Here is a 20,575-nt window from a genome sequence, read left to right as displayed (position 1 = left end):
GAGCTGTCCAGGCAGCAGGGCCCAGCATCGTTGTGAAGTGCCTTGGCTTTGTTCTGTTCATGACTTATGCCTGACCATGATTTCTTTGGGCGAGGGAGGGAGGGAAGCAGGCTCCATTCTCCCATCCCAAATCTTTCTGACTTTTCCAAAAATAGGGAGAGCGTCCAGCGTGGACCGCGTGGTTTAGCTCTGTTCTTTTTTTTTTTTTTACTCCAAGTGACAATGTAAGGCTTGAAACTGTGACTGGCCCTGTCTGAGCCAAACTCGCCCCATCCCAGCATCACCCATCTCCTAGAGCAGGTCAGCCAGCTGGGGGAGGGAGCCAGAGGGTCCTTGGAGGTAGGAAATGAGCAGGGGTCCTGTGTCGGGGCTCCTCTCCTAATGCAGACAGAGCCCTTCTGGGCTGGAGCCTGGGACAACGGGAGCTGCAGCCCTGAACAGGCTGAGCCCTCCAGCCCTCGGGGCCCGTCCACGCTGGCTGGAGCGGGGAGCTCGCCTGGTACTGCTGCCGCAGCACGGGCTCAGGGAGCACGACTGACCCCTCCGGCTCGCCTCTGTGGCCTGGGCATCACCAAACCGGGGCAGAGCCCGGCTCACCTGCAGCCCTGCCTGGTGTCACCGGTTGCGGTGACCACCGTGAGAGCCCAAGGGGGGGTCAGAGAGACCTTGAGAGCAGCCCACCTGCCCCGCTGTAACGAAGGTGTTCCTGACAGACAGCTGTCTAACCTATTTCTAAAACCCTCCAGTATTGCCTCCCCATATCACCTGTATTCCTACATTAATCTTTACCTTCAGATAGATTTTTTCCCCCCCTCAATGCCTGCCCCTTGCTGCAGTTTAAGCTTGTTGCTACACGTCCTGTCCAAGCACAGCCACAGGACACCTTCCACCTTTCTCCTTGCAGCTGCAGAGGCTTAGCAGGACCAGCCATAAATTTATAACACTTGCATCCCTTGAGTTCTGCCTCTTAACATAAGAATAGCAAACCTTTCAGCCTATTTCCATATCGGGGTCTTTTTGTGCTTATCATTTTGGCCCTGTTTCTGCAGTATCCCCTTTCCCTGGACTGTGCTTAATAGAAAGGCATTAAAATATTTGCTGTATATTCCTCTCCTATATCTCTCTGTTTCGGTTGCTTTATTTGTTTTATCTGTGCTGAGCAGCACAAATCTCCAGTGGATCGGCCGTGCTCGGGTTTTGTGGCCGTGCTGACCCTTTGAGCAGCTGAAGGCCTGCCCTTGCAAGAGTGTTCCTTTGCATTTATCCACACACCACTTCACTTCCCGTCGTGCCACCTGGTCACCCGTCTTGAGCAGATCTCGAGATTTCCTCAAGATCTCAAGACTCTTCTCTGGTGTGAACCAGTCTGGCCAACTTAGTGTCATCTGCAGTTTCCCATCCCACCTTACCTTCTTTTCTGGGTGAAAACACCACCAGATGGAGCCTTTTTGCCACGATGAAAATGAACGACTAATTGTTCTTTTCCTTTTCTCTTAATCAGCCACATTATTGACGTGTCACTGTCCTCTAGGCTAGTTCTCTGCTTTGGTTGTGTCCCCAGCAGGACTTTTTCAGAGGACCTTGGAAGGAAAACAGTACATCAGCTTTTATTCACTACTTCACCGACACGCTCTAAGAACTCTAACAGATTGGAGAGGACTTTTGCTTGTACAAAAAGCCATGCTGCTTGTAATTTATTCTCATCTTCCAGATAAAGCGTTTCACCTTGCAAACCAAATTCAGCTGTAAGGCCAGCAGACTTTAAATAAAGAACATTTTTCAGCTTTATGGTAGATGATCAAGCCTTAGTAAAGTCTGTGATACCAGGACAGAGAAGAGAACTTTAAAAGTAGGTGCTGTAGTAAAGGAAAGTTTCCATTTTATCCGTTTTCTCAGGGGATTTTCAGGGAGGATTGTCTCAGGATATCAGCACTATTGTCTCCCTCTGCTCTCACCTCTCCTAGCCTTCCTGACACTCGTTACCAAGTGGAAAAAAACTTGAACTGGGACTGTGAATGGGGGACTGGTCTGTGGTACTGCGTCCTGTCACTGGACAGCAGCAGCACTGCAGGCACAGCCGCCTGGGTGCTGGGTCCGAAGGCAGAAAGGGGCTGAGCTCCCACAGAAGGGGAAACCCCCCTTCCAGGTCCCCCTCTTTGTCCAGGTGACCTCGGTATCTATCAGCTGTGGTCTGCACATCCAGTGTGCCCCGTGCTCTGACCCATAGCAAAGGCAGGCGTCACTGGTTCGTATTGGACTGCCACTGGGGAAGAGAGCCAAGTGCTTTGGGGGGCAGGAACAGGCTACAGCAGGGTTGGGTTTGGTGGGATCAAACCAGACCGAGATGGGAAGGCTTGGCCCTCCCCAGAAGTTGATGCTCTTTGTAGGGTTGGTGGGCCCTCTCTGGAGAGCCACAGCAGGTATCTACCTCGAAGCCCCACTCCACAGAGTTTGGGCAGGGGGGCCTGGGCAAGGTACCACAGGCCACCTTGACTATATGCAGAAGGCTTTTGCTCTGGGACTGGCAGTGCCAGGAGCTGTTTTTACAAAAAAACATACATCTCTGCTACAGAAGCAAGAGCCCTAGGTAAAACTGCATTCTTAGATTAACCCCAAGCTTCCCTCACAGGGCTGAATCGGCCACTTTCTTCTGCAGGGGTAAAGCCCTGGTCAACTACAATACTTTTAACCAGTGTAAACGCCATTTAACCACCAACACAGTGACAAATTGTACCTTGTATGAAAGCAATCCCATCTGATGCACTGACTAGCAGGCTCTCCCTGCTGCCACCTTCCTAGCCACCATAGTGCTACTGGGGCATGACTGTGCCCAGGACTTTGGCTTCTCCTAGTGAGCAAGGGAAACAGGGGTGGGAAGCCCTCAGCTGGAAAAATGAAAGCAGAAGATGAGGAGAAGGCTCTGCCGTGGCTGTTCACAAGGAGAGGATTGTTCACCAAATCATTTGGGTTGGAAGGAAAGTGTCACCCCAGCTCAAAGCAAGGCTGCCTAAATCATTGCAGGGTTTGGTGGGCAGCTGCTGAGCAAACAGGCCATTTTTCTAGCAGCAGAGACCCAAGCTGGGGTTGCATCTGAGGAAGGATTGGCACTGTCTGGTGCCTACAACTTAGCTGCACTCACTGGTACCAGTGCCTGCCTGGTCTGCTCACTTCCTAGAGTGGATAGGAAAAGGGACCAAAGAAAAGCTTGTGCTATTCCCCATCTCCACCCAGCCCCAGCATCCACAGGCGGGATGGCTTCAGCATCACAGTGCCCAGTGAAGGCTGAGATGCACCCCAGAAGTAGCAGAGAGGGGTGCAGGCTGTCCAGGTAGCAGTGCCCATCCCCAGGGCTGGAGGAACCCTACGTGGATGCAAGTCAGGGCAGCTGAAGACACAAGCTCCGCACTGTAGTTCCTTATACCTCCCTGCCGGCTCCCTACAAATCGAGGGGTGCAGGAAGGAAAAGGTACATTTGGGGAGGATTTCTGTGTGCAAGAGGCTACCTCAAGAGAAGTGTTAAGGGAACATAGCACAGGGACTTGTCCAGAGAGAAAACTCTTGGTTTAAGCCAAAGCGTCTGTGTTCAGGAGGGTGGGCAGAAGAATTTCATTCAGAAGGTTATAATGGACGCATAGAGAAGGGGGGAGAGTGAAGGAAGAGGCTCATTTACTGAGCCCATTTAGAGCATTTTTCACTCCCACCCTCTCCCAGCTCCTTCCTTCTGGCTGGAGGAGTCTGCCTGAGCCTGTAGCTTGTTTGTCAGAACCACCTCTCCCTTCTAGCCATTCCTCACACTGCAAGCCAAACCCTGCCAAACGCAGGGTGCCGCGGGGTTCAGGTCAGCAGGGGCCAGTGCTGCCCCAGAGAAACTGGTCTTTTCATGGGCAGGACTGGCATCAGCCTCTCTGAAGCTCTGTGATGGGGTTTACAGGCATACTTGAAACCACACTATTGCTATTAATTCCAGTACTTCCTTGCCTTTTTCACGGTATCAAAGCGCGTGGTGCTTCACACAGCTCCTTCCCCAGCTCCTTTCTCCACCCCTCCAGGAAGCCCCAGTCTCTCCCAGTACTGCAGGAAGAGGACGGGGTATATGATGGAGCAATAAAGCATGCTTTGCACTGACTCTGGAGGGGAGGGACTGGTCAACACCTTTTCCTTCCAGGGGGAGGAGGGGAGGAAGACCACAGGTTGTCCCAGTAGCAGCAGGGAGATGGGGAGTGAGTTCTGCCTGCAGGCCAGCCTTTCCCCAGTGCAAGTCATCTTTAAATGGCAGGCAAAGGGGCTGGGGGGGAACATGGTGGGTTGTTTTTACCTGAAAAAAACATTTATTTCACAAATACTCTGTTTTAAAATAATGTAATATATATATATGTGAAAATAAAAATGGTACAAGCAATGCAAACTTTTCCTGGCTGTGTTGAGGGTTTTCTTCCAGAAGCTGTACTCCTTTGCAGGATGACCTGGGCAGCTCTTGGGTGCGTTATAGGTTCCCTTCTGCAAATTTGCACAAGCTGTTTAGTCTCAATTACCCTGTTAGTTCAGGGATACCAGGCCTTCTTACACTTTTTTCTAGCATGAAGAGCTAGACAGGGGGCAAAATCTGCTGCTGAAGCTTGCTTTGCCATCCCTGAGAAATAGTGCCTTTACAGCAGACACTGGCAGGATGAAGAAGAGACTGTTGTAGTAATCAGCTGTCTGATCAGCTGCTCAACCTGCACAGAAGTTAAGGATCTTATCTCTGATGTATCCACATCTCCCTAGCAGGACACAATAAGGATAGGAAATTGCAAAGGAAAAATCCATTACAGAGGAGTACAGCTGCCATAAAACACTCAGCAAATGAAAGGAAACATGCATTCTTATCAGAAAAGCCCAACATGTACAAGTTGGAGAGGTGCTACCACTTTCCTGTATTGGGATGACAGGAAAACCTCCTGCCAGCTAACAACACTGGCTGACCGCACAGAGAACTCGCATTGCAAAGCGGAACCAGGGCTGGCACAAAGGTGGGAAACTGGGGCTCCTGCAGCCGTGGCTGTCCTGGGCTGCCTTTCCCAAACACCAGCCCAGATCCCCAGGCTATACCACTTTCAGCTGCTCTCTTTTCACACGCCAGGACAGGGCGTGGGTTTGCATCAAGCCCCCTTCCCTGGTCTCCTTTCCTTAGGGACAAATCTTGCTGCTTACCTGGCTTTTCGCCCCTCGCAGCACCCATCTGGCCACCAGCCCCCTTCCTGCTGGCATTTCAGAGCTCCAGCAGTATCTGTGATGGGTGAAGAAGCAGGTGATGGCAGGGGGACAGGATGCTTTAATACCACTCTGTGGGGTTGTTAATGAGCACACACCTTGCTAATAAGCACAGGCACACCCTGCCAGACTAATGGTCCCCCAGTTATCCCCACCTGCAGCTACTTCTGCTGATGCCTTCCCATCTCTGGCACTGGTCACTACAGCCCTTGCCTTTAGGGCTGGAATGAACCTTCCCTTGGAGCCCCAGTCTCTTGGTCACTGGTTGTGGTGGGAGACAGTGAGCCCAGGGCAGCCCTCGGTGACTGCAAGGGGTCGACGGATATGCTGTCTCCGTCGGTGCTTGCTGACGAATATGGAGCATCCTTCCAGTTTCCCTGTCCCCAGCCTTGATAAGGGTCGGTTGTTCTGCTTGAGAAGAGCAGGAAGGTGGGCAGTGGCAGGATTTGCGGTCGCTGTAGGACTCTGCGGTGTGACAGAGGTGGCTTTACAACGGGGGTGGCTCTGCCTTGCCAGCAGGCAGGAAAGCACAGCTGTCACCCTTCAGCCAGCTTGGCGACGAATCCGAGCGACTCCACAGCTCCCACCCGCCGCTCTGCCCCATCCCGCATCGGTGCAAACAAGTCTGTCTACCCGACAGAGCAATGAGAGCTTCGTGCCGTTACCCTTCGTGCTCCCTGGGTGCCTGGATTTGCAAGTTCTGCCTCTGAATGCCAGTTAAAATAAGGGAGGATGCCTGCCAGGATGGTCTGGGACCAGAAGGTGCCGGAGGGTCTGAACCCAGGCCATGCCCATTTTTTGCAGAATTAATCCTGAGGAATGTGTATGGGAGTGTTGGGAGAAGGAGAGGAGATGAAGGCTCTGGTTATAAATTGCTGTAGAAAGAGTGGGCGCTCAGGCTTTCCACATAATCAGCCAGTAGCAGATTAAGCATCGGAATCTAAATAAATATTTACCCTCTAGTTCCTGGTCTCTATAAATAGCCACATGACAGAGTTGCCAGTTGCTACTTCGGGATCGCTGCAGTGAGATTCGAGCAGGATGGGAATATTCCCAGTCACGCAGTCTTGCGCATACCTGGCTGACCCGACGCCCCGCGCACAAAACCACGCTGCTGAAGCGCTGTCCCTTGCTGCCATTGCCTCTCTGCGCAAGTAAAGGTTAAACTTTAACAAAAGCTAAATGGCCCTAATTAAAGAGCCAGCTGCTCCTGTAATCCACTTTGTGTCCTGCCCCAAAACCAGACCAAGCTCCTAATTAAATTAGCAAAAAAAAAAATAAAAATTAAGGCCACTATTATTGAAGTATTTGCCTTTGGCCATTCAAACAGAATTGACCCTAAACCAGAATCCAAGATCTGGTAGCAATCTAGATCTAGATCTGGTGTTCGAGACAAGTACCTTATCTCTAAAACTGGGTCAAACTCTGAATCACCCAGAGTTTTGTGGGAATAAAGGTTTTTCTAGTTCATTTCCAGGATATGAAATGAGAGTGGGCAGGAGCTGGGAAATCACACTTGGGTTTTGTCATCTTAATTTTTGAAATAAAAATCCTTCGCTCCCAGGCAGGTTTCCTTCATTTGGCCTGTGTTTGAAGATTCTCAGCCCCTGGCTCAGATTGAGCACGCTGCCACTACGATGTCAGGGACACGCTTCCTCCCAAGGGCTTGCTCGCGTCCATTCATCTCACGCATCATTTCTACCGCTGGTCTCTGGGATTCCACATAGGACCTGGCTGCACGGACACAAATGAGTTGAAGGAAGGACACTTTGATCTCCCAGCTGAGAGGGGAACACGTGCAGCAGTAAAACCCCATGATTGACGTGAACTGGCACTAGCGCCTCCGACAGCAGGAGCGCCTTTGTGGCAGCGCTGTGAGAATAGCTTGCAGCAAACCGTTCACTGAGCCAGTGGGTTTTTTCCATCCTGCGAATTGGCAGCCAGAGGTTCAGAGTCTTCTCCAATTTATTCCTTATTCCCAGATCTCCCTGACTTTCCCTGAACAATCTCCATGAATCATGGTGGTCTGGGCAAATTCAGGAGAAGACGACCCCAGAGGTACGTCGATGAGTTTGACCATGGGGTGAGGTGAGCTTCTTCCAGCAGACATGACTGCTCTGACATGTATGAAGCTGGGCTCTGCTGTGCTTTCCTGGCAGTCATACAGCTTTTCGGATCAAAGCTGGAGTCTGTCCAGACAGCAAGAGCTCTGGCAGAGCAATTTCATGTCTGCACTCAATATACCATTTAGACATACCCTTATCATCAGATGGCTGTGGGGAATACTTGCAGTAATTCAATGCCCTTGGATGGGTCTCTGTTGTAAAGGAGGAACCTCTTCTATTAAAGTTAGAAGACCTGATTCAGCACAAAGCGAGTAATAAATTCAATTTTCTACTTACACCAGTCCTTGAAGGAGCCCAAACCATAACACTGTCTTTATACAAGTCACATTTGTAATTCAGGACTCCCTCTGTCCAAAAATGCCCCCACATTTGCTTCAACCATGTCTCTGCCCATCAACTTGTCCACCAGAATAGTCCAGGGAAGTACCCTGGCATTTACCATGTGCTGATTGTACTCGTCTGGGGGGATTTACACTCATGATTTAGGTGGGGTTGTTCTACACTTACTCTGCAGATCCTGGACCAAAGGTCAGAAAGCTGAAACTGGATGAGGTCTGCGTGGCTCAGATGACACCCTCTTTGAACTCCAGGGCAGCACACCAGTAGCACAAGATGGTTCAAACCCCTTTTTTTTCCTTGCGATCTCCTTGCAAAAACCTGTAGCTAAACAACGCCAACACATGTACGGAGCGTGGCTCAGCTGCATTTCCTTAAAAACAAAAATCCTACCGCCAAGGCACCAAGCAGCAAGGCTTTGCCAAGGCAGCAGGGCAGCTTTCTAAGAAGAAATGAGTCATTTTTAGCAGCTGCTACATGTGAGTGAGGGAAAGGCAGACCCATAAAGACAGCAAAATTCTGGCACTCTAGCGCTTGTTCAGCCGTTGAGCCTTGCCTTTGAAGCAATGCATAGGTGCTTCTTTCGCTCTCTGCAAGCAGCGTTACTCCTGCTGCATCCCCATCTTTGCTACTCCTCGATGCCGACGTTGCCAGGGGAAAACGCAACTGAGCAGGAGCGGTGTGCTCCATCCCTTCTAGACTCTGCAGCTGGCGACTTCTCTGCTGCGGAATGGAGAAAGACATGTTCCTGCAGAGGCTTCTGCCACGACAGGTTGCTCACGCCAAGGGTAAAGCCACCGCAGTGAGCACCACCCCAGATGCTGAGGAACTGACCTTAAAAGCCACCAGAGCAGGGCGCCAGGAATGGACGCTGCATTTCTCCTGTGATCCACTTGCTGTCCCTACCTGGAAGGTGCTCAGAAGCATCTGCTTGTCTTCACAACCGGCTGCAGCCTTCTGGAGCAGGAGCTGCAAGAGGCAGCGGTCACTTCACTCACACATCGCTACAGCTGGGAAAAAAATAAAGTCAAAGAGACAGGCTTGTCACGCCTCACTAGCAAAGAACCAAACGGAGGTCCTAAATACGAATAACGGCAAGGTTAGAGCTGTTGACTCAAGACAAAGATGCACACTTCAGAACAAATTAATAAAACCCCCCACATTTGTCATATCTTCCAAATGTTGTGGTTTCTCTTCCTTTAGTAACACCTTGGTTTTCTGCAGAATCTGTGTTTTCCTTTTGCTAGGAATTCCCTCCGGTTCCTGTGTTCTTTCACCTTTTCACTTTCTATTTCTGCTACAACTGAAGAAACGTAGAAGAAAACCGTAGTTTTTCTCTTAACAGAGTGTTGTTTTAATGCATTTTGACAGATTCATAGTTCTCAGAAAAAAATATTTAGACCGAACAGAAGCAGTCACTGAAGATTTCCCTCCTAGTATAAAGGGCATTTCCATTAAAAGAACAAAAATACTTTGATGTAAGTTTCTCAGCCAATCTAATCTTGATCTGAACTGAAAAAGAGTCAATAAACGCAGGTGTAGAGGTAATGTTGCTTCCCAGGTCTTGTGGAAGCCTTGAACTGGTAATGTAGGGTGGAAAACTCCTGCCACTGAAAATCCAAGACAGTTGGTCCCTTTCTTCTCCATAAGTCCCAGCAATAAAGACTGTGCAGGCTGCCTAATGCCTTCCCTAATACCTGGACAAAGCTCGTTTCCAGGTTTTGTACTTCCTGAAGCCCTGGACAAGCCAAGGGCTTGACAGATCCCCCTAAACCTGGAAGAGCCCTTGTGAAGGACCCTGACCTCCTCTCGCTGCCAGCTCAGCAGTGCTGCATTAGCAGGAGGGAAGGGCAAGTTATAAAGCACCCAGGAGGCCGAGTGAGCCAGCGTGTGTGCAGGGAAGGGTTACACCATCCTGCTCCAGGAATAAGAGGCATCCACTCTACCGGAGTTCACCATTCACTGCCTGTTGCTGGTGCTTGTCCCACTTTCCCAGTTCACTCTCTGAACCACCCGGGCGAGGAAATCGCCAGGAGCTTTTTTTACAGCGGCAGAAAACACAGCTCAGGGTCCAGGGGCTGTCTGCTGCTTCTGTAACACCTCAGGGAGGCAAGTGCTGCCCCTCAGTTTCTGGTTTTCCTCTGAAAGTACCAGCAGAAAACCCTCTCCCCAGTTCTTTCATACTGGTGAACATCACGCCCTTACTACAAAGCCTCGCCTGGCTGGAACTCTGCACCAGTGTAATTTAGGGCACATCAGCACATGAAAGTGAACTTGATTTAAGTGAGAGCATCACTTGAAACTGCAATAGCTTTTCTCAATTAACTCTGCATGTAGGAAAGACCTTGAAACGCATTTTAAACTGCTATATTAAGGCATTATAAAATCCTTTGTGAACACTATTATCCTGGCTCACTTTAAACCTGATGCCCCAATCTGACATTAATACAAGGGTTGCGATCGTGACTTAGTAAGACATAACTAAGCAGCTGAGACGTGATAACACTTAACGCCCTGCGATACAACACCCTGCCAGTGACTTTGTCCCATTTCTGCAGCTTTTATTTTTTTTTTTTCCTGAGACAAGGGCTGAGTCCTCTGAGACAAAAAGCCAGCCCCCTGCACACCCCCCAGAGCCAGAAGCACCGCGCAATGCGGGCGGACGACACGGCACGGCGTGGCCGGCGATACCCGAGTTAGGTGCTCCGGCTGATTTGACTGCTGCAGCTCAGAATTAGTGCTGAGTACTCCAGCCAAGCAGGTATTACTGGTCACGGTAGTTGAAGGCAAAATATTTTATGTCACATTAGTGCCGGGCTGGGTCTGTGCATGTGGTTAATTAAAGAGGCTCAGCTAGAGAGTGGTAATTTGTTAAGCTGCATAACTTAATTGCCTGCAGTCACCTGCCTATCCCCACGCTAAGCTACTCCCAACATGAAAGGCGGCATTGAGCTGTGTCCGTTACAATTTATTCCTTTGGCTACCGAGGTGCACCTTCTGCGTGCGGATAAGACGGCACCATTCCCCTCACGGTTATCAGGCACAGGCAGCTCCGGACCCCAGCCCTCACCAGCTCTGCTGCTGACAAGCAAGCGGTGCTGGGAGAAGCCCCAATATTCAAAATTTACCTCGAAACTCAGCCTGGCCTTTCCGCTCACACAGAGAGCCCTGCGGGACGCAGAGCCCCCGGCCAGGGGAGAGGCAGCAGGGAGCTGGGGTGCGCCTGGTCCTCCTCGTGGGCAGGGAGAAATCAAAGGCTGAGTCGTAAAAAATTAAGGAGCCTTTTCTTCTATTCCTCTCCCGCCAGGGTTTGCTCCTGTGATGAGCTACAACCAGCCAGGGCCGAGAAAGGCTCTGGTGCCTCAGAGAAGGGCCAGCGCTCCTGTGCATCCAGTGTCCTGCGGGCAGCGCTTCTCAACACACTGAAAACTGGACTTTAATGCTAAGAAAGGTCTGGTTTTAAATTCCCTCTAGTGGAGAGAGGGTGGACATTCAAGCTGCAAGCTTCAGCTGGCTGAGCAATCCACATCCAAGTCGTGATGGGCTGCGAGCTCTTGCACTGGCCCGCTCAGGGCCACCTCAGCCCACGTAGAAAAGAAACCCAACCGACCAGCTGGAAGTTCCTTTATCATTTCATATTATCCAGAATTTTTATTTCAACATAACTGAAAACTTTTAAAGACAAGCTTTTATTCACTAGAAACAAAACTAGGGGATTATTTTTTTTTTTTTTAAATGGCTTTTCACACTGAAAAATTCAATGTTTTATTCTGCAACGTCAAGGCTGGCAGGTTTGAGTTGCTCAGAAGTCAGTGATTGCCATGAAGGTTCCTCCCTGGCCACCATCGTGTCCTTTCTGGCAGCTCGGCGAGCACGCTCACGCTCTCATCAGCAGCAGACAAACCAGGACGACTTTATTGCCGATGTAAATCAGAGAAGCTCCGCTGGCTTCCGAGGAGCACTGCAGATTTATGCCGGGAGCTGACCCGGCATCTCTATTTTCAAAACTAGGGCAGATTGAAATATGCTGTTTTTCAATAATATATTCAGGTTAACAGGGCTTTTATATTTGGGCAATTAATCTTGCATAGACTGAGAACCACTTGGGACATTGTGCAAAGGTTGCTAAGAAGAGGAAAACAAACACAGTTGTGTAACTCAGTTCTCCCATGTCTTTTCTTTCATGAAAACACATTGCAGGGATACGGCAGCGCTCTGCAAGCCAGCAGCAATAGTACTTTAATAACCAGAAGCGTACCGAGACACAGTATAGAAATGATTTTACTAAGAGGTAGTATTACCGCATCTTGTGTTACTGTAAAATGATTCAAACCAGAAATATTGAGATATAAATCTGTGGTAACAGAGGCAAAGCAATATTGTGCTAGAGAAACCTTTCCGGTTTATTGCAGGGCTGTTCCCTCACACACAGAAGGGAGCCCCGGGGCCTTGCACACGCGTGTGTCTCGGTGTGTCTGGGCACTCGCTCGTACCGTGGTCAATGACCGCTCTGGGTCCCAGTACTGATCCCTGCTTTGTGCCACCAAAGACTCTTCCCAAACCTGATCCTTGTCTTTCTGCGCTCCCTCTCGCTCTCTCTTCTGCCACCTGCCTGTGTCTTCAGCTTGACCAGTACCTGATGAACACCCACCCACACGTCCAGCCAAGCGAGGTGCACCACGTCTCGCTTAGGAAACAGACATCTGCCCAGGCGATGGCATCCACCCTGCTGGGATCCCCTTCTGGCAAAGCTGTTCCGTATGATCCCATTTTTTCCAGGCACCTCCATGTTTTCACTTATCCCTTTCTTTGCTCTAAAGCTCGAGTAGGACTGATACACGACTTTTAGCCCGTAAATCCTCTGCTGGTTTTTTCCTCTTCGCATTTGCTGTTCCCCAGTCACGCAGCACCATCCCCAGCTTCACAGATTTACTGCGATCCTTGTGATTTGACCCTTAGTTTTTAATTCTTCCAGCGTATTAAGACTCTAAAACAGCCTGGGAACGCAACTGCTAGATGCCAAGCAAACCAGTAATGATGGCTTCGTGCTCAAGGCCAGGGAAGGAAATACTACCAGCCGAAAACTGCCGCACCGCCTGTTTTCTGCCGCCGTTGCCAAAGCCCGGTGAAGGCAGCGCTGCCCGGCGACGCGTGCGGTGACCGCTTCGGCCGAGAAGGGGCTGACTGCGATGGAAACCATCCAGTCGCACAGAGTAGCTGCATCGCTGCATGACAGAAGTTTCCACTCGCAAATAGGAACAGACTCCGAAAGAATAGGCAGGTGGCTACTGCTTGATTAATGTGTGCTGCATCTGCTGTTTCCAAGTGGCAATTACACTGTATAAACACAGCGCCGCAACAGCAGGGCATTGATTTATTCTAGCTGAAAATCTGTCCCTTTACACCGTTCTTTTCCTTCTTTCTCCTCCCACAAAAAATTATTTCCTTCTGAGCCCAATAAACCAGAAGATCTCATCGGTTCTATGTTATAACAGTAATATCACATTCTGCTAGGAACCAGCAATTCTGCCTCTGGCCATGAAATTCAGGTAATGACCCATAACTGAAGTAAATTAGTGTTTCATTTCCCATCCCTTGCAGACAGCTTACTAATGGAAATTGATTTCTAGCTTTTTTCTTTTTCATTTAACATGCTTGTGTAATGTCTTTATTTCAGATTCAAGCGGTTCCCAGCGAATTTTAGCCAAAAGGCTGGTGTACAGGCGACCACCGAAAGCATCAGGTTAATCAATGTTGTGTTAAACAGCGCACGGGGGACGGGCAGGGCAGGGCCATCCCCGTACGGCGTCTGTCCTGCGCTCACGCCCACGGACACGCTCTGGGACAGACCCTCAGATGCAGTAAATCCATGTAACACGCACAGAAGTCCTGCTGTTACGGACCTGATCCCTTATGCACAAGCTCTTACACAATTACCACGTTCATTTGTACGTCACCCACTTTAATTTGTACTTTCGCATGCCCAGTGCGCTCCCAGCCTGGTAAAAACGTGCTTCTCTGCCCCGTGCAGCCACCCTCTGACCTACAGGTGAGATGCCTGTCCTCAAACCAAGACAAGAACCCCAGATGTCCCACCTCGGGGGTGCCCCAGAAGCTGCTCCTGCCCTCCGCACGGTTGCTCAACCACCACCAAATCCCCTGTAATTCTTGCCAAACGTGGGCTCTCTTGTGTAATCTGATACAGCCACCAGCGCACGCACACACACCCTTTTTTCCTGCTATTTAGGTAAAACTCAGCTGACAATTTCTTCATTGTACAGCAGCACCAGCATTAGAGACAGAAGCTGGCCTCGGATGTCCAACCCTTTTTCTTTGCAAGGGAGAGAAAGGCAGTAAGAGACGGTAAGGGTTTTTTTTTTACAGCTCCTACTCCGTTAAGTTAGAGCAGCCGTGAGCCAAAATAAGGTTTTATAACGGTGTTGTGTTATTTTCAACCCTGTTACTTCTGTCAGGTTAGTCTGGCAACTACAGAGGAGTCGGGAGGAGGGGAAAATCCGCTCTTCCCATTTCACCTTTCTGAAGGACTATGGAGGAACCAGAACTCAGCTGGTGCTGTTTTACACTTTAAAAGCAGGACTACCAGCTCTTATTTTTCCCAGCCTTTGGTTGATTTTCTGGTTCCATAGACACTTTAATAGTGCTATAAATTGTCTGGTAAAGGAATTTTTAGTTAGAGATGGTGTCTGGGGTATTTGTCCCTTATTGATGTGTAAATTGGCTGGTACTGCTGGCGTGTGCTTCTAAAGATGAATGCTTTGTAGCTCGGTGGTAATAATAACGATTAGCACAGGATATCGCAAAGCGTTAATTGTGAATTAAAACCCCAACCAGAGCTGCCTGTGCAGATCAGTCCTCTCCTCGTGCTCCCCGTTTCTCTGACCAGTGCTCAGAGCGCCAGGGACATTTCCCTGGGCGAGGGAACGGGCTGTGCCCGCTTCTCTCTTCTTGCCTTGCTAAACCCACTCCTCCCCGAGCGCGTTGGCTCAGGTGCATTTTGTGTTTACACCGATAGCACAAAACCGCCGTGCTCCTGGTGAGCCCTGCGCTGCCCCCCATGAACGCTAATTTGGGTTAATTCCTTAATGGATCAGCAGGGCAGGTGAATATGGAGAGCAAAGGAAGGAGGACAGATGACTGGCAGGTTCAGAGCCCTGGTGAGGATAACGGCAGGGGAGACACGGGACAGAGAATGAAACGCTACATGTTCTCCTTAGGGTTATGTGGGAGCACAACGTAATCATCAAAGCAAATGTTCCTTCCTTTCACGGAAGAGGAAGACCGTGAGCAAATTAAGAAACGGCTCTTGTGCCTCAGCTTCCCTGCTGACAGAGGGGAGAACCCACCTCCGCCTGCTAGGGCTGCAGGGGGGATTAAACGAGGTTCATCGAGCACTTAAAGGGATGTTGTTACAGCGCTCGTTTAAAATATAAATCCATGGTGAAATATTCGATGAAGTCAGAACGGATGGGGTTTTCTGGGCGTGATCTGTCTGGGTTTTCATATTCGGAACAGCTTGCAGAGGAGGGAGAACAGCTCTGCTGAGACGCGTGTCCTCCGTGAACGCACACTAAAGTTTCTGTGCTGTCTGACTTGGGCGTTCGGAGGAGGAATGATAAATGTAACTGCAGCCTCGTCTTCTAAGGATACAACCACCTTAGCTGCACCCTGCCACACGAATATTGTAAGAAGCCATGAAATAGCAGGGGGGAGCCACTTTGCTGGGTAGCTCAAGGAGAAAACTGTAACCATGATAGAAATAATTACCCCTGTTTCAGAGACTGGGAGATGGGCAGGGGGGAGCCAGCAGCAGAGCTGAATACAGTATGAAATACTTACCTTCTGCCTTAGAGACTAAAGTGGAATGCAAGCAATTAGAGAAGAAGCTTGAAAGATCAAAGTAGGGAAAAAAGGTCCTTTTAAAGTGATAATCAATTATTGTTTTTAACTGACAGCAGGCAAAAGGCTACATCAAGCCACCAAGGAAGGATGTGGGCTTATACTGTCGGTTTTACTGTCCTGCCTCACGTTGGAGGTTTCCTTGGCTGGTTCATTAACCGAAAAGAAATACCCGGTTGGTATGAGAAGCTGAAAAAACCTTCATGGTGTCCATCCCGCAAGATATTCCCTGTTGCTTGGACTGTCCTGTACACTGGCATGGGGTAAGTTCTGCATACTGTTCCCTCTCTCTTCCTGCTGTTTCTGACACTTGGAAGAGCTGTCATTTCAAACTCTTCCCTTGGCTTTTGGGATATTCCTTGTACCAGAATCAGCAGGGCATGTCAGGTATTCTTATTCCCAGTAGATGAAGTACAGCCTGAGCCAAAATCTGAGCTGAGTTCCTCAGATCCACGCTCCCGGCAATGCTTTTGGCCAGGGACACAGCCCGTGCTCAGCTTTGTAAACAGATAGGAAAACCAGCCGCTGCCCTGGGGAAGCTGCACGAGCCACGCAGGTATGAGCCGGGCGATGGGTTCGAGAGCAGCGAGGGACACGGACGCAGCTGTCCTGCAAATCCCTGTTGCGAAACAACCTGACATGAAGAGACTTGGTCTGTATTAAGGGTTTATTCACTGCAAAACACTGATGTGTTTCCCTCTTCCCAGCTACGCCTCCTACCTGATATGGAACGACCTGGGTGGCTGCAGCAGCAAAGCTGTCGTCCCGCTGGGTCTCTACGGGGCTCAGCTGGCCCTGAACTGGGCTTGGCCTCCCCTCTTCTTCGGTGCACGGAACCTGAAGATGGTAACGTACCCAGCCATCCATCTGCTGGAGGCCTGTTTGCTGGTGTCCCTGCCACATGGGGTTTGGGGAGGTTTGGAGGTTTTCTGACTAGCATTATGCAACGGTAAAGAGAGCTGCAAGGAGAGCTGCAAGGAGAGCTTTTGCTCAGATACAGTTCACACCGCACCTGGTTCTGGACAATGGTATCAGTCCCTTCCACCCCTCGCCCTGCTCTTGCCGTGCAGATAGCCGGCCTGACCAGAGCAGGGCGGGAGATGAGGAACCCAGTAGTCCAGCTGCTGCATCTCCTAGTTAAGGATTCAGGGTTAGAGATAAGTCCTTCTGGGAGTCACGCCCTGCGCCAGCAAGCAGCAAAGTTAGCATCCCGGGGCGGGGGGGGGGGGATATTAGCTGCGAGTGGCTTATCGAGCAAATACAACGCACTGGGCACTGCAGAGCCCGTTAGGAAGATGGGCACAAAGGTAAGGGGCTGGGCTCGAGCTACGTTCAAAAAGCACTTACCTCAGGCGCCAAGGCCCAGAGGTGACGGAGGCACCCAGTGGGATTTATGTTTCCATCGGAATTTTGTCACGTTGTGAAAGTTTGTTAAGTGATAACAGCCATCGGTACTGACGTAATGACCTGTCTGCATAGGCATTATCAGCAGACGGGGGCACTGATGGTCATTAACAGTGTATTAATCTGCAGAACTCAATAATGAACAAAAAACCCCAACATTAGTCTTGGCTCCTGGCGTGATACATTCAGATCTCGCTGCTTACAGTTCAGAGCCAGGGTCCTGGGGTTTAGGATCCCTCTAGGTGACTTTTCAGTGCTAAACCTCCCCCATTCCTATTCCATCTCACCACCTTCAGTAGGACGGTCTGTTGTCGTGCTGGGGAAGACTGCTGCGCTTTCCCAAACCCCAGAGTCATCGTCTCTTCTCTCTGCTCCAGGCACTGATTGACATCCTGTGCTTGGACGGCCTGGCCATCGGCACGGTGTGCTCCTGGTACCGCATCAACAAGATCGCGGCGCTGCTGATGGTGCCTTACCTGGGCTGGCTGGCCATGGCGACTTGTCTCACGATCCGCATCTGGAAGGACAACCCTGAGCAAAAACCAGGGAAGAGCGAATAAAAGCAGGACAGAAACGGAGGCATTTTGTGAAACTAAACTATGCTGATGTGAACCACGATCTAATCATTTTGGGGGATTCATTTCGGGAACATGCCTCCTCCTCCCACCTTCATCGTGGCTGTGTAAAAGCAAGGTTTGCACCATGCACCGGTGTGCTCCTTTAAAGTAACCATCCTTAACCCGGGAACTATTTCCTCCAGCACTGTTGAGGTTTGGGGGCTACAGCTGTATGGTGACCTTAATGCTATCAAGTCAAATCCCATCAGCCAAATTAGGATCTCGATACCAGCATAATTCAGAGTAGTAGTTTGGACACCCCTCAAAACTGCTACCATTCCCCCAGAGAGCAGAACTTGGTCACACCCGTGGTAAATCCCATTTCCAGGCCAAAATCAGGGACCAAGCAAAAATGCCCTTCACTCATGCACACCCATTCTTAAGAACTCACTTGACTTTTTGCTATTTGTGCTGTTGCTTCATTTTCGCCTATCACCTGGTTCGTGCTTTACACCATTAACTTTTTATCTGTCAGCTACTGAGCAAGCAGTAATCTGCCTTGTTCTGCTAGTGCAAGGAGACTGGGCACTTTGACTTCTATTTGTGGAGCATCACACTTCTTGAGTTTCATGCTCCAAGATAAAGCAGCAATGATTAGAATGCAAATGCTTCTCCCAAGAGGAAATTTCTCTCTTCCACCTCTGTGTGCTATTCCTCACCAGAAAAGAAAAACTAACATCAGTGCCTTTGAAAAAAAAAGTACTTAAAATGTTTGTTTTAAGTACACACAAGAGTCTTTGTAAAATTTAAGAACTTGCTCACACTGCCTTGAAGGTTGTAATTATAGGATAGGCAAAAAGCCCCATACCAAGTCTGTCGGGTGTCTCACCCCAGAGTCTTTCCATTCCTGAATATTATTCATCAGGTCAGGTTAAAATACAAGTAGTTCCAGGAAAACGGGACTAAGCCATGACAGAATCAGACACAAGAGGTACATGGACCAGCCTTTGTCCATCCTTTATTCCAGCCTGATTTACAGATCTGAACCTTAGATGTTGTTGTCTACAGAGAATATTTACTACTATTTTTTAATTGACAGAAGCAATATCTGTGAAGAAAAGTGGTAGGTGGATCTTTCTGGCAGCTGACTGTGGATTAACATGTGTGGGTATACTTGCAAGGGGCGGGGGTAGGAGAGCTTAGCTGCGGATGTAAGATAAATTGTATTTGCTTTTAATAAAACCAAGCCACTTTCGTTTGGAGAAAAAATAAATCCAAGTTATTCTTGTTTTACCGATTTGGCGCTAGGTTTGCAAAAGCTCAAGGGATCCTGTCTGGAGCCCACGGCTTGTGCTCTGGCCCCAAAGGGAAGGGGATCGGCAGCGAGGCTCCGCAGGGCTCCAGCAGCCACCCTCATTCCCGGGCGCACGGTAGGAGTAAATGGGCTGTGTGGGTTTCGAGCCTAAAGGTTCCTTCAGGCCCTGCTCAGCAGAGACGCTCACTTGGGGATGCAGCCCTGTGACAGGCTCTGCCATCATGCTTCACCCACAGCTTCAAGGTAAGGAAGCTGATTTTTGGGTTTGGGGTCTCCTGAGTCATGTCAAGCCTCGTTGTAGAGACGCTGAATGTTCCTGGGCCCAACTCATGTCACCAGCAGAGCTGGGTGCTCAGCGTGACCGAAAGCTGGGGCCAAGAGAAACAAATACCAGTAGCTGAGAGCAGCTCAAACGTACAGTACCTTTTTAAAATGTGGTTGTATATCTTGTTCTGCCATTTTGATCCCATCCATTATTTTTCCCTTCTAGCTACAGGACACCTTTATACAGGACTGCTGCTGCAAGCACACTGCTGTCAATTCCTGAGTAAAAGCTGCATAGGAACCGGCCATTGAATAGATGTGGCTGTAAGCAGGAGCAGGACCATAAAGCATGAGCACTGCAAGCAGCACTAGAAAGATCATAAGCTACTTTAAAAAAGAGAAAAAAAAATCCTATATATTTCACGGCTTTACATAACTGTATGTTACCACTGAGCTTATTTACAGCGACGCCTCGTCTGTGTCTTCCAGAAAGCCACATGCCAAAGGACAGGAAGGCATAAATTATTTCTTCCTAAAAAGAAGCTAATATCTGGGCTGGAGATTCAATTCAGTGGAGTTCAGAATGATTTAGGGTGCCTGAACGTCATTATGCCTGTCTTTTCCTAGTTAGCATGGCAAAGCCACGAGGAATAGCGATGAGCAGAGCCACCTAGTGAAGCCAGGAGGGATAAAGCAAGTCTCTACAGTGATCTCTGCTTTTGAAAAGGGGAAGAGTATTATTGAAAGCACATTTAAGTTGGTAAGCGACTCTAGATCTGGTTCAAACCTGCAACATTTTAACACCTCCAAATTCAATATATGGATGCATATTTGATCGGCTTTCATAAATGAGTCCTCTTTCCCCTTCTTCCCATTTTTTTTCTGCAGATAGAGGAAAATCTGGAACGAAGAAGAATAGATTTTTTTGATCTTTTCATATTTGCCCTCCCCACTTTCCCAGCTGGTGTGACTAGCTGCGTTGTTCTTGCCTTCATTTCAGTTCCTCTTCCTTCCAGTCCACCTATAAATGCACCGATAGCTTCTCTTCGCTACTTGCACTTTCTTGCAGGCAGCAAAAATAGCAAATGTTCCTACACGTAATACACATAATAGCTTGAAATCAATTGACAAAGCTAAATTCAGCAAAGCACCCTCCTGTATTAATATTTAAAACATCATTTAGTATATTTGCTATTTAAACAGATACACTAAACCCCCTTGCATAAAAATAACTTTAATGACATTTCAAAGTCAGTCATCTAGAAAATTTCTCCGTTATTCTGTGCAGTGCAGACCAAAACCAGCCTCGGTGGATCCAGAGGGGCCCTGGTTTCCCAGCACTGCTGTGCTCCTGGTCACACGATGGCTGGAAGAAGCACGTGGCCACGCAGCCCTTGTCCGGATCC

At 49.3% G+C, this 20,575-nt stretch overlaps 1 protein-coding gene across 1 annotated transcript; it reads left to right on the top strand.

Annotated features, from left to right (window-relative positions):
• The first annotated feature begins 13,930 nt into the window (after window positions 1-13,930).
• On the top strand, window positions 13,931-18,863 carry TSPO2 (translocator protein 2). Its single transcript, XM_009956796.2, has 4 exons — window positions 13,931-14,075; window positions 15,686-15,892; window positions 16,337-16,475; window positions 17,411-18,863. The coding sequence occupies exons 2-4, from the start codon at window positions 15,720-15,722 to the stop codon at window positions 17,591-17,593; spliced, it is 495 nt and encodes a 164-aa protein (XP_009955098.1). The 5' UTR covers window positions 13,931-14,075; window positions 15,686-15,719; the 3' UTR covers window positions 17,594-18,863.
• Window positions 18,864-20,575: the final 1,712 nt, after the last annotated feature.

Source organism: Leptosomus discolor, chromosome 21 (assembly GCF_034619465.1).
Source record: "Leptosomus discolor isolate bLepDis1 chromosome 21, bLepDis1.hap2, whole genome shotgun sequence".
Taxonomy (NCBI): domain Eukaryota; kingdom Metazoa; phylum Chordata; class Aves; order Leptosomiformes; family Leptosomidae; genus Leptosomus; species Leptosomus discolor.
This window is presented reverse-complemented; position numbering and strand designations above follow the sequence as displayed.